Source organism: Anabas testudineus, chromosome 9 (genome assembly GCF_900324465.2).
Source record: "Anabas testudineus chromosome 9, fAnaTes1.2, whole genome shotgun sequence".
Taxonomy (NCBI): domain Eukaryota; kingdom Metazoa; phylum Chordata; class Actinopteri; order Anabantiformes; family Anabantidae; genus Anabas; species Anabas testudineus.
This window is the reverse complement of record NC_046618.1, coordinates 23,670,354-23,684,885: the sequence shown is the minus strand read 5'-3', so window position 1 is coordinate 23,684,885 and position 14,532 is coordinate 23,670,354. Positions and strand designations below refer to the sequence as shown.

Sequence of the window (14,532 nt, the reverse complement as noted above, 5' to 3'; positions counted from 1 at the left end):
TAATGCAAAACAATTTCCCACTAGGATTAATAAAGTTTCTTAAATCTGTGTTTCTTCACGTCACATGTCATCACATCTTCTTTTGTACTCTGACACATGATTGCAGTGTTTTTTGCACAGGTGCAACATGAGAGGGACTAATTGGTAATCAGGGTGCTGCAGTTTGAAGGCCAGTGTTTTTCAGTGAACAGTGTGATAAGTGATTTGGAGATAATGAGTTGGGTGACTGTGCTTATGATTGTTGTGGAAACTCTCATTTGCCGGTGAAGAATGACGTGGCGACTTCTGCTGGCCGACAACGTTTTATTTTTTGCAAAGGTCAGTCAACATGCAAGCGGTCAGAGTGAAGAAATCAGTTTTTATACCTGGGGGAACTCCCCCAGGTATGTGTCGCAACCTTTTGTCTGCTGTAGGTGTTGCCACTGACTTCCTGAGATGTGGGTTTACAGGAGTTTCCCTGCAGGATTTCACACCCAGGTGACAGTTGCTCAGAGGCTCAGACAGCATGATCAAAAGACAAAATTTGTTTCAATTTGAGAAAACAGAAGGTTGGGTGTCTGAGGAAGTTGGATACCAGGAGATAAAGAGCTTAAATTCCAATTACAATAATAGGCACAGCAAATCAAATACATTCTTAACATTATATGTACATATAAAACCACATACGTGGGTGCTTTGCTGTAAAATGTTGCTTCCATTTTCCTTTGACTCACATTTTCATGCATATTGTATAAAAGTAGACAGTAACTGGATTTTGCTCAAACCAGGAAATGAGGTGGACCACACATCACTTGACTCATACACAGTTAATGATCATTTGTATAATAGACTGAAACATTCAGTTTAAACATGGTAAGGGTAGAGATGAAAGTTAAGTATTACTAGAGAAAGTGTCCCTTTACACCTAACATTAACACACAAATATTAACTCAATTTCTGTTGCATAAAATGTGGCTTATAGTTAAAAGCAAGCAAGTTGTGGGGAGGCAGATACAGAAACTAACCAAACGAGAAAAACTACACTATATGTTTTAACAAATACTTACTGTCATGCTCTTTAAGTAGGCGAGTACAAACTCATGTACCTGAGTTAAACACACCCGTACTTGTGGCAAAACTCTCAGCTATAACCATATATGTACTTGTTGTTTTTACTTCCTGTAAAAAGACTGTATGTATAAAGAAAAGAAGATCAGTTTTCGCCGACTGTTGCCTGATCCTGTTTGCACAGATGTTTTCTGGCAAAACTGAGATGAACCAATGACACTGTTTGGACTTTTTGCTCAGCAGTGGTTTTCGTCTTGGAACTCTGCCATGCAAACCATTTTTGCCCAGTCTCTGTCTTATGGTGGAGTCATGAACACTCACCTTAATTGAGGCAAGTGAGGCCTGCAGTTCTTTGAATGTTGTTGTGGGGTCTTTTGTGACCTCTTGGATGAGTTGTCGCTGCGCTCTTGGGGTAACTTTGGTCGGCTGGCCACTCCTGGGAAGGTTCTCCAATGTTCCATGTTTTTGCCATTTGTAGATAATGGCTCACTGTGGTTCACTGCAGTCCCAAAGGTTTAGAAATGACTTTATAACCTTTTCCGGACTGATATATCTCAGTTATTCTCTTTCTCATTTGTTTTTGAATGTCTTTGGATCTCGGCATGATGTCCAGCTTTTCAGGATCTTTTGGTCTACTTTACTTTGACAGGCAGGTCCTATTTGAATGATTTTCTTGATTGCAAACGGGTATGGCAGCAATCAGGCCTGGGTGCAGCTAGAGAAATTGAGCTCAGTTGTGATGAACCAGAGTTAAGTTATATTTTAACGGAGGTGTGAAAAATACTTTTGAATAAATAAATACTTTTTCACACAGGGCAATGAGGTTTTTGATTTATTTTTACCCTTAATAATATAAATCTTCATTTCAAAACCAGATGATGTGTTTACTTGTGTTATCTTTGACTAATAATTAAATTTATTTGATGATCAGAAACATTAAAGTGCGACAAGCATGCAAGAAAAAAAAAAAGAAATCAGTAAGGGGGCAAACTCTTTTTCACACCACTGTATGAGGATTAAAGGCTTTCTGTATACGTTGGGAGGAACAAATATGGACTGCAAGGTGCATAAGCAGCATCAAAGATTCTATCTTCCCTGGCAAAGAGTACTGGTACTGTAGTACTGTAGTCCTTAATGCTGCTGATTGTGGGTTTTTTGGGCAGGGGGACAATAGTTGAGGAGTTGAGACAGGGCAGGACAATGGACTGGTGTAAGGACCAATTGAAGGTCTTGGTGAAAACCCTCGCCAGGTGGTCCGTGCAATCCTTCAGCACCCGACCAGTTATGTCATAAGGTCAGGCAGTCTTCCTTGGGTTCACAACTTCCAGGGTTTGTGCGCCTCACCTCATGCTCCTCCACACTGAGGGAGGGGCCTCTAACAAACAAACAGCTTAGACTATTCTCTTTTTTCACAGTGGAGATTTGTGGTTGTAAACATATTTTAACAAAAATACTGCAATACTGTTTGTTCTACACAGACAAAACAGTGAGTCTGTTTAATATTTCTGAAATGTTCTTGTTAATCTAATAAAGATGTGAAAACTAAAATAATGATGCTGTATAAAACAGTCACATAGTGCTGTTCTACAAGAATATTATCACTGGATTAAAAGAAAGTAAAGTAATTTTGCAATTCCCTGATCATGTATTTGATTTGACTTTAGCCCCGGTCTGGTACAGATTTGTTTTCCAGGGTGAATCTGTAAAAATAAAAGGATATTTGTAACTTGTATTTCATTCATCTGTGCTTCAGAGCTACACAGTTTTCATGCAACAGTGAGACAGTCTAACACTAGGTGGCGTGCTCCACCATTACCATGCATACACTGTCATCCATATAAACAAACAGAACCAATCCTGCTGCTGCCCCAGATCCTCAGAGACCAAATGTTTATTAATCTGTTGTTGAAAATAGGTCAGAGCTGATTTACTATTTCCTCCTATCTGAGCAGACAGAGGATGTGGTACATAGAAAATGTCGGGTGTGTTTCCATTCTCAGTCAAGGTTGCAAAGAAATTCTTTGGTTGGAATTAATTTGTTATAGTTAAGTAATAAAATTAGTTTTAAACTGTGTACACACAGCTGCTGTACACACATGTATACAAAACAAAAACATGTGATAAAGCCACTTTTTCTTTAAATGTAAGTGAAGAAAATAAATTGAACATCTATGCTTTTGATTGATGACCACCCACACTGAGCCTGGTTCTGCTGGAGGTTTCTTTCTCTAAAGATAGTTTAGAGGGGGACAAAGCAGTCTAACAAATTCTTAGGATTTATTGTGCCAAATAAAGAGGGAATCTGACGGAATTTTTTTTCATATAACTTCAACAGAATTTAATTTGTAAAGACATTGATAGAGTCACTGCTGCTGAGAGCTCAGTTGGTAGAGCAGTTCTCTACAATTAAGTATATAGTAATTAAGTATATCAATGTTATAAGTCTGTTGAGCCTGCTCCCTTAATAATAATTATGACCGTTTGTAAGCCTGGCCATAGTGCTGTAAAGAAACGAGTTGTTTTATTATTCATTGATGAATAATGTAAAGTTATAGTTTTTGTGTGTGTGTGTGTGTGTGTGTGTGTGTGTGTGTGTGTGTGTGTGTGTGTGTGTGTGTGTGTGTGTGTGTGTGTGTGTGTGTGTGTCATTTTGAGTATTTATTTGTTTATAAGTTTTCAGCCAAACTCCAACCAGGTACAATGAACTTATTTGGCATGCACACCAACCACTAGGCTCCACTGAGGACTTATTTTAAACCATCAGTCTTTAGATTAGTGTAACACAACCTCCTTTCCAGCTTTAATCTGTGAATACGTCACTGTCTTCTTCAGATGAACATCATTACAGTATCAACAAGATAATCGACTTGTTTTGGAGTAGTTATGTTTGGTAGCCGCTCACTATTTCAACATATCTTGTCACCTTTAAACGATGAATGTAGAGGTCAGATTTTCCTTTCTGTCAGGACAAATCTACACTTTTGAGTTCTACTTCAGTTAGAGGTCGAACGTCCCCTTTTTATTTCCTTGTACCTCACTGATGTTTGCTGCGAAGACAGAGAAACAAGAATGATCAGTGTTTCGTCTGATCAAGATACGAAGAAAGATTAAGTTCAGTACTCAGGTAGAATGTAAATTAATGAGACTTATCTCACAACTCAATGTGCATGTAGTTTGGCAGTTTCATGAAAGGTGAGTCAATCTGTGCTTGGACAGATGCTCTGAACAGTCAGTGTTTCTGCATTCATTTTAAGATTGTTGATGTTCAATCTGTGGACTTTGATTTATCAGATCACAGTAATTTCATAAATGTAATTTTTAGGTCTGGTTTTAAGGGCAGAGCTTGTGCATGGAAGAAGAATTTTCACACTACTATATTGAAAACAAGAGTCCTATAATCTCCCAATGCTTTTATTGGCCATACATGGAGTAAGACATAAGTTCATATGTCAAACACTGCAGAGATGTACTCTTAGTAAATCACCTGAGCCAGCAGCTCATTCACTGCTGGAAAACATCAAAAGCTGAGCCACAGTGGAGTTGGTCTGCACAGACTTCTGTTCTGATGAAGAAGCAGCAGAGGTCTGGTAACATGCTAGTGTTGTTTACAAAGCTCGCTCACGCCTTCCCTTATGCGAACCAAACAGCAAAACAAACAAAACTGAGACAATGTTTTGTGTCTATGGTTTCCCAGAGAGAATACACTTTGACCAGGGCACAAATTGAGAGCATGTTGACGGTGGAACTTCTCCATTTGGCTGGAGCTGCCAATTCCTGCCCTCACATGTGTGGCAGATAACTACATTCAGAAGATTTTAGTTTGTTATCTTTGTTGCTGATGGTACAGACTGTATGGGACACTAGCACTTTCATCCTGCAATATAGTAAAAGAGCAGCCTGTGTAACAGCCTGTGGTCGGTGTTTTCATTTAAGCTGCGCAACTCACAGAACTCAACACAGAGTTCAAGAGAAGTTCATGGGTGTGCCTTTACTTAAAGACATGCATGAACATACCACATGCTAAGTAACACACAAATACAGAAATGTAATTGAGCACACCCATGATTTTGAAGATGCTTGAAATTATAACCATATATGTACTGATTTGTTGCTGATGGGAGAATTTCCTGTAACTGGTACATTACTTCCTGTGAGAAGACTATAAAATATGTTTGTAAAAGAAAACGAGGGGTCAGTGCCAATCAGTTGTTGCTGTTTGGAGACTCGCTCTTTCGATTCTATTTTTTTATCTCACAACCTGGAAGCCTTACGAAGATTTGAGGTAGGTGAGTTTATGTGACTTCCTTTAGTTTAGTCAAAGCAATTCTTGCTGCATCTCCACTAATTTGCCAAGTCTGAGTTAAGACTTGAAGTTCTTTGTTTCTTTCCTGTCTGTGGGAGCTTCATGTGAGAAAGTAACCTGTACTACACAGCACCATCTCACTGGTTCCCAAAGCGTTTAATGCACTCTCCAACATTGCAATGTTCATTTGCCCATTTTTGAAAGCCAAGAGGTCATCATCCGTTCATTTTTCCCAGCCATTCAGTATGAGGATTATTGCAGAACCCTCACAAGCCTCTAGTATATATACTGTTAAAGATGCTCTAGATTGGTCAACTCTAACATGGACCTGTTGACAAATGGTAAAACATTGTTTAAAAGTGACCAGGATGGGGTCTAAAGCTGTTTTCACATATAAACTCTGGATAATGAAGTCCAAACACTGTTGGTTTTGACATGTAGCACACAACAGGAGATTGTGTCACATGAGTTTTCACTTCGAAATAGTCAATTTGGTTCCAGAGTTGGTTCCTAAGTAGAGCGCACATGAGGCACGACACAAAAACTAAACTGCAGAAATCACAGCATTTTGCTTCTAGCACATTGAAGCAGCACCACATGCATGATTAGAAGCAATGTTATTATTATAACTCTGCTCTACTGAAGGAGATTCCTCAGACTTTGTACTAGGGTTTTGGTAGGTTGATATCTGAGCCTACTGAATTGGACATTTGTGTTCTTGTGTATAGTTCCTCTGAGGGATACCGGGGGTTGTTATTTTCTTGTATTTCTGATAATATGCAGTTCTAGTGTTACAAAGGGCTTTTAATGTGTTTTATATCAGGCAAAGCAAGATTATCTATTCAATTCAATTCAATTCAATTTTATTTGTAGAGCGCTTTTTACAATTGACATTGTCACAAAGCAGCTTTACACAACCAAAGAACAGTACATGAACAGTGAATGTGTAAGAATTATAATAATCAGATTGTCCCTGATGAGCGAGCCGAGGGCGACAGTGGCAAGGAAAAACTCCCTGAGAAGGCAACAGGAAGAAACCTTGAGAGGAACCAGACTGAACAGGGAACCCATCCTCATATGGGTGATTACATGCTGTGTAGGCAGCAGGCAGTCCAGTATAACAGTTAATGTCTTTTAAGTTAATATGGAGTCCAGTTAGATATTGCAGGCAGACTTGTTCCATTCCTATCCATTCCTACACACTATCGAGCGTTAAATCTACATTAGATGTTCACCACCATTCAGCTTTTATGTTTATGATGGCTTCCTCCTACTGTTTTAGCAAATCTTGTCACCATCTAGGAATGAATGAAGAAGTCAGAAGGTGCTTTTCTTATCTATGAAAACAGGAGGCTACACTTTTGTGTTCTATATTAGTTTAAAGTCCAGACTTCCACTTTTGATTTCTCTAAACAGAGTTTTGCATCTCACTAGTGTTAGCTGTAAAGACAGATAAATGAGGGGGAACGGGGGGACCGACCACAAATGCAGCAAAGGAGGAAATGACAGAGATGTTTTTAGTGCACCTCCAAAATTGCAATATGCACTAAGCAGAGTCTGATGCTTGTCCTTCTGCAATTTGACCCTTAGAAAAGCATCAGAAGTTCCAACACTTACTGCTGCTTTTCACCAAATTCATCAGCACAACATCTGAAAACTTCCCTTGTTCAACAAGTAAGTCTCAAGTCAGGTTTGTCCTAAATGATAATCCATATTTATTCTGTGTGCATGGTGAAGCATGACTGGAAAAAAGTGACAGTCAGATGAGTCATTTATCATATTTTCAGTCAGTTGCTAAAACAGAAACAGTCCAGTGGCCCACACACCTGATTCCTATTAATACAGATACAGAGTTAAACACGCCCATCATTTGAAGATGCTCTCAGTTATATCCATATATATAGTTCATACCAATTCTTGCCTTTACTTCCTGTGAAAAGACTTTTGGGGTAAGGAATCAGGGACAGGTCAATTGAACAGTTGTTGCTGGCTGTTGCCTGTTCATGTTTGCTCTTGTTCTTCCGATTTCCCCACAATCAAGATTATAACTAAGTGATCGATAGATAGCTCTTGACTCAAGGTGGGACTTACTCTGAATCATGGAGGTCTTTTGGTTTTTCTAAATGCACAGCAAAATCTGCTTGAGAATAGTTTACAGTGTTAACTCCCTTTGTAGGAAAAATGACTTTGTGAGTTCCTATTGTGAGTACTGTCCCAGGAAAGGAAGACTGAGAACTAGCTCTAATAGTGATTTTGGTTGTTTTTTTTTGTGTTTTCTCTACAGATGAAGCTAATGCTTTTGCTGATATTGGCCCTGCCAGCTCTGTCTTCAGGCAAGGACAACACCAAACCAGGTAAATTTCATTTCATTTCATTTTCATTTCATTTTCTTCCGCTTATCCGGGGCCGGGTCGCGGGGGGAGCAGCTTGAGCAGAGATGCCCAGACTTCCCTCTCCCTAGACACCTCCTCCAGCTCTTCCGGGGGAAAACCGAGGCGTTCCCAGGCCAGCCGAGAGCAATAGTCCCTCCAACGTGTCCTGGGTCTTCCCCAGGGCCTCCGCCCGGTGGGACATGTCCGGAAAACCTCCGCTGCGGGGCGTCCCGGAGGCATCCGAAACAGATGCCCAAACCACCTCTGGCGGCTCTATTCCGAGCTCCTCCCGGGTGACTGAGCTCCTCACCCTATCTCTAAGGGTGCGCCCAGCCACTCTGTGGAGGAAACTCATTTCGGCCGCTTGTATCCGCGACCTTGTCCTTTCGGTCATGACCCAAAGCTCATGGCCATAGGTGAGGGCAGGAACGTAGACTGACCGGTAAATCGAGAGCTTTGCCTTTCGGCTCAACTCCTTTTTCACCACGACGGACCGGTACACCGACCACATTACTGCTGCCGATGCACCAATCCGTCTGTCAATCTCACGCTCCCTTTTTCCCTCACTCGTGAACAAGACCCCAAGATACTTAAACTCCTCCACTTGAGGGAGGATCTCCCCCCAACCTGGAGGGTGCAGGCCACCTTTTTCCGGTTAAGAACCATGGGCTCGGACTTGGAGGTGCTGATTCTCATCCAAACGCCTTCTCAAAGTCCACAAAACACATGTAGACTGGATGGGCGAACTCCCATCAACCCTCGAGCACCCTGGCAAGAGTATGGAGCTGGACACACTAACACTGGCTTTTTCATTGTAGTATCTTTTCCTCCTTCTACTCTTAGAGGCTTTGTGGTATTTATAGAAGGAAATAAGTGGACAGAAAGGTTTAAACAAGAATCAACACAGTGTCTTGAATGGGTCCAGGTTTGAAAACCTGTCCACACAAAGCTTGATACTGAACAGACCTGGTATCCGCACTTAGTGCAGATAAGGATTTGATGTAGAGGAATACATGCACATTGACTGAGAAAACCTATATAATATCTGGATAATCTTGTTAGGATACCTGTTACAACATTTTTGCAGGCAAATTGCAGGATACCTGGGCCTGCAGAGGACTTGAACAATTTAATCTTGTTTATCTAAAATATGTATGCTTGTCTTTTACATGAAAAGCTAATGTTACCTAACTAGTTTTAGGTCCTTTCTGCTGAGGTGTTTACAGCGTTGTAGTGCTGGGTTAGTTTGGGTTTACAGTAAATGTAAAAAGCAGTGGAGTTTTTTGGGGTTTTTTTTTCTTTCAGAATCTCTCTGTTTACTCTTGCTTTTCTCATAAAAGTGTGGATTAATCAAAGCTTTGAGGCAGAGGCTAAGGATTTTAAATAACAGTTATTAACATTTCTTGAGGGTTGTTCATAACCCCAATTCTTTACTCTTTTTTTAAATCACTATGGCTAAATTCTCATTTTTGTTTTGGTACGTGGGTGCAAAAGAGTGCGTATCTGCACAAACAATATTAGTATAGGGCTCAATGAGTTTATTCTCGAAACTGTCTAACCTTTCACAACTTACTAACATTCTTTACAATTTGAGTATCATGTTATTAAAATCCATCACAGGTCACAGATCAGATGTCTCCATTAAATGTCACAATTTTTCCTTGGTGCATTATAAAGGTTTTGATGTATCATAAAACTGCTTTTCTAGTTTAGACAACGTCAAGACTGCTTAGACTGCTAAGAGCCAGAACAATTGAGAACAACTATAAAAAAAAAAAAAAAAAAAACGTTCTGATATGTTATATTTGTATTAAATGGTAAAAACACAACTAACTTGTATTGGGGGGGGGGAAGGTATTTGGAATACTGTGATTGGTTAATGATGACATTGTTCCCGCCTGTCTGTTTTTCATCATTTTACACAGGTATGGTGCGGAGCCCAAGACTAGAGCAAGCTGTTCGTAAAATCACCCCTAACAGATCAACAGATCAACCGCTTCCGTCTCATCTGGTGAATAGGGAAAAGCGAAGTGCGGTGTACACAAGGAAGCTCGGTCATACCAACCTGGAATGGCAAAGGTGGACTGGCTCTCTTCCCAATGGTGCTGTTGCAATCTATAATGATTATGAAAAACGCACTGACTATGTCTGCAAAGCTGGCTGTGAGGTTGGCTTCTACAACAGTGGTATGGGTCCTTATTGCCATTATCCCTTTGCCTTGAAAGAATTACGTGGCAAAAACTTTGAGATCCTAGTGAATAAAGACAACTTTGAGTTTCTGGAATGGAAGGATGGCTCCTATGGCTCAGTGCCAAAAAATTCAGTCCCAACTTGCTCAGGCAGGAGAAATATATATGTCGGGAAGAACAAATATGGACTTGGGAAGGTGCATACGGAGCATCAAAGATTCTATCTTCCCTGGAAAGGGAAGGAGTACTGGTACAATCACTACCAGGTTCTGACCTATGACACAGAAATATCCAGTGAGCAAATTTCTGATGTCAAGTACAAGCTTGATGCTGCTAAAATCTTCAAGAATTCCCCACAGACCATGCACCAGTCTACCGTCACCAACAATGAGTGCCACACAATAACAAAGAAAGTTACCCTCTCAAAGGAAACCCAAGTGACGCAAACATGGGAGAGCAGCTTTTCCATTTCACAGGGTGTTACAGCAAGCATCACTGCCCCATTACCTGTTATCAGCGCAAGTGTTGAGTTAAGTTTGGAGACAACCTTCCAGGTCACCAATGGGCTCAGTCACAGTGAGACGACTACCCAGACTCTTAATATTGAGCTGACTGTTCTTCCAAACCACTTCTGCAGGGTCAAAATGGTGGGTCACAAGTACAAGGCAGACATCCCCTTCACTGCACGCGTCACCCGTAAGTACAAAAATGGAGAGACTAAATGGGAATACATCTCTGGGACGTACAAAGGCGTCCAAGTTGGAGATGTGAGGGCTGATGTGGATCGTTGTCAACCTATACCTAATGCCAAGCCTTGCAAGATTAAAGTAAAATAGAACGGTCCTTGACATCTCACATATTGCATGTGGCATACCCATAAAATTCAGGAAAACGTGCTTTTTTACATTTAATCAGCTTTAGAATAGTTTGAGAGGATTAAACTACCTGTCATTTAACTATTTCTTTGCAATCGCAATTCTTTTTGCGTAATTACCTTATTAACCTTTTTAGCAGTTACAAATATCAGCGATGAGTTATTGATCCAATACCGGATCCCTCTTTCTGTAATTAAAAATACTACCTACAGATTGTTTTCCATCATAAATTTGATTGAAATTTAAACAAGATAAAACGGGTGTATTCCCTTTATGCATGACGTTAAAATGAATACAAATTAAAACATAAATTTGCACATTTAGAAAACATCAAACTGAAATCTCTAACGTGGCACGTCAGGACAAAAGCTAAGCAACAAAGAAATCAGAGAAACCATGCTTCAATCATAACTGCAAGAGACGACTTCGAGAGAAGCAGACTTGATAAGAGTCCTGAACGCATTCTCTCCAAGAGGAGACGATAACTAACAAAGAGAAAACAACATCTCAGAACGAAGAAGAATAACAGCAGCATTCCCCAACAGAAGCAAATATAAACCAATTGCATCACTGGAAGATGAGGAGACCCAATGATGATCATGTGATGCTGGGATGCATGAGTAAGATGAGGAGTTGGGAAGAAAAAAGAAAAAGATTTGCATAATTAAAATGTTTCACATAAAATCGTTCACAGAAAGATTAATTGTACTGATGTTCGATGTTTAGCACATTCTTACAAGTCTGCTGATAATTTTTCCTATACATTGCATTTTCTTGTTTTGCTTTTGCGGCTGAATAAAATTACCTGCATTCAAAATGAGTTTTCTGTTTTACTTGGAGTTGTCTTCAAAGCTTCACGCATGTCTGTAAAATCAGATCCATGGGAAATGTTCATGGGAAATGAACATTTCCTTAGCAGCTAAAATTTAGTAGCAGCCATCCCATCATTATCTGGAAATAATGATCGGTTTTATTCATTCAAAAGTTAAGTTAATAAACCTTTATAATACACAACCATGTTTAATTGATTTGGGCTAAATGTCAAATCACAAATTGTGGCACACACAACCGAGGAGTCCTCAAGTGTCCGTGAGCCCCATTATAATAACAAGCCCCTTCACTACTCTAACAAACAGCATACACCATCTTGCTTTTAGCTAAAACACAACTTCTACAAAGGCCATAGGTGTTTTCTTTTCTTTTATGTGAGCCACTATTAGTTGAAACCAAACATGCTTAACAGCACTCGTATCATGTCTCTACTGCCCCACACCCTCCCCACATACTTTACTTTATTACAACAAAGACAAGTCACAAGCTACAGCACCACTAAAATGTAGCTGCTACAGCAGGATATGATCCACAAGCACTGTCACATTTACTCTGCATGTCTCATCAAAAGCTTTTTATTTCACAGTAGAGATTCATGGTTATAAACACATTCAAACTCTCAGAGTAGAATCTGACCACCAACACTGCAATAATGTTTGTTTTACACAGGGAAAACTCCAGTTTATTCTTACCAAGTTCTTTAAATATATAATGTCTGTGAATCTATAATGAAGGGACTGAGGTCATAAAATTAACTGACTGAAGAAAAATGTAAAGTTATGAAATGAAATAAAATTGAATAAGACGTGTCTCAGCCCTCCTGCAGATAATTCACAGCTTGATAAACTTGTTGTGTAAAAACGTGATCAAAAGTTGATCTCACGAGTTCAGTAGGTTCAGTTTCTGTGTTGTATATGTAATATATGTTCTTGTTAATCTAATCTAGCCACAGGGGTTGCAAGCCAGTGATTTCTGTGCCGGTCCCAAGCCCGGATAAATAGAGAGGGTTGCGTCAGGAAGGGCATCCGGCGTAAAAATTGCCAAAATAACCATGCGAATCATCCACAAGACTTTCATACCGGATCGGTCGAGGCCCGGGTTAACAACGACCGCCACCGATGCTGTTAACCTACAGGGTGTCGGTGGAAATTTGACTACTGTTGGTCGAAGAAAGAGGGGAGGCAGAAGGGTTCGTGGTCAGAGAGAGAAGGGGAAAGGCAGGAGCATAGATCTGAGAATAGGGACTCTTAACGTTGGTACGATGACAGGGAAAGGCAGAGAGCTGGCAGACATGATGGAGAGAAAGAAGGTAGATGTACTGTGTGTACAGGAGACAAGGTGGAAGGGCAGCAAGGCACGTAGCATTGGAGGAGGATACAAACTGTTCTACCATGGTGTGGATAGGAAGAGAAACGGGGTAGGAGTGATCCTGAAGGGGGAGTTTGTAAACAGTGTTCTAGAGGTGAAAAGAGTCTCAGACAGGGTGATGAGCATAAAGCTAGAAATTGAAGGGGTGATGATGAATGTAGTCAGTGGGTATGCACCACAGGTTGGCTGTGAGTTAGAAGAGAAGGAGAGATTCTGGAGTGAGTTTGATGAGGTCATAGAGAGTATCCCAAGAGGAGAGAGAGTTGTTGTTGGAGCAGACTTCAATGGGCATGTTGGTGAGGTCAACAGAGGTGATGAGGAGGTGATAGGCAGGTTTGGTGTGAAGGAAAGGAATCTGGAAGGACAGATGGTGGTGGACTTTGCTAAGAGGATGGAAATGGCTGTAGTCAACACTTACTTCCAGAAGCGAGAGGAACATAGAGTGACATACAGAAGTGGAGGTAGGAGTACGCAGGTGGACTACATCCTATGTAGACGAGGTCATTTGAAAAAAGTTAGTGACTGCAAAGTGGTGGTAGGAGAGAGTGTAGCCAGACAGCACCGCATGGTGGTGTGTAAGATGACTCTGGAGGTCAGGAAGAAGAAGAGAGGGAAGACAGAAAAGAAGACCAAGGGGTGGAAGCTAAAGAATGAAGAAACTTGTGAGGAATTCAGAGAGAAGTTGAGACAGGTTCTTGGTGGTCAGGATGAGCTTCCAGATGACTGGGAAACTACAGCAGAGATTATCAGGGAAACAGGTAGGAAGGTGCTAGGTGTGTCATCTGGAAAGAGGAAAGAAGGTAAAGACACTTGGTGGTGGAATGAGGAAGTACAGGAATGCATCCAGAGGAAGAGTTGGCTAGAAGGAAGTGAGATGTAGAAAGGACTGAGGAAAGTAGACAGGAGTACAAGGAAGCGCAGCATAGAGTGAAGAGGGAGGTGGCAAAGGCCAAACAGAAAGCTTACGATGAGCTGTATGACAGGTTAGACACAAAGGAAGGAGAGAAGGACTTGTACAGGCTAGCCAGACAGAGAGATAGAGATGGGAAGGATGTGCAACAGGTAAGGGTGATTAAGGACAGAGATGGAAAGGTACTAACAACCCAGGAGAGTGTGCAGAAAAGATGGAAGGAGTATTTTGAGGATCTGATGAACGAGGAAAATGAGGGAAAGAAGGGAGGAAGATGTGGATGTTGTGGAGCAGTAAATAGCAGAGATTGGAAAGGATGAGGTGAGGAAGGCTTTGAAAAGGATGAAGAGTGGAAAGGCTGTTGGTCCTGATGACGTACCTGTGGAGGTGTGGAAGTGCTTAGGAGAGGCAGCAGTGGAGTTTCTAACCAGTTTGTTCCATAGGATTCTAGAGAGTGAGAAGATGCCTGAGGAATGGAGGAGAAGCGTTCTAGTTCCGATCTTTAAGAACAAGGGTGACACGCAGAACTGCAGCAACTACAGAGGAATAAAGTTGATGAGCCACACAATGAAGCTGTGGGAAAGAGTAGTGGAAGCCAGGCTTAGGAAGAAGGTGGAGATTTGTGAGCAGCAGTATG

At 40.9% G+C, this 14,532-nt stretch overlaps 1 protein-coding gene across 2 annotated transcripts; it reads left to right on the top strand.

Annotated features, from left to right (window-relative positions):
• Positions 1–5,248: 5,248 nt before the first annotated feature.
• On the top strand, positions 5,249–11,461 carry LOC113150921 (natterin-3-like). Of its 2 annotated transcripts, none has more exons than XM_026343672.1 (3): positions 5,249–5,329; positions 7,635–7,704; positions 9,648–11,461. In XM_026343672.1, the coding sequence occupies exons 2-3, from the start codon at positions 7,635–7,637 to the stop codon at positions 10,745–10,747; spliced, it is 1,170 nt and encodes a 389-aa protein (XP_026199457.1). In that variant the 5' UTR covers positions 5,249–5,329; the 3' UTR covers positions 10,748–11,461. The 2 variants fall into 2 exon arrangements, with proteins under 2 accessions (XP_026199457.1, XP_026199458.1); XM_026343673.1 differs by lacking the exon at positions 5,249–5,329 and adding an exon at positions 6,984–7,024.
• Positions 11,462–14,532: the final 3,071 nt, after the last annotated feature.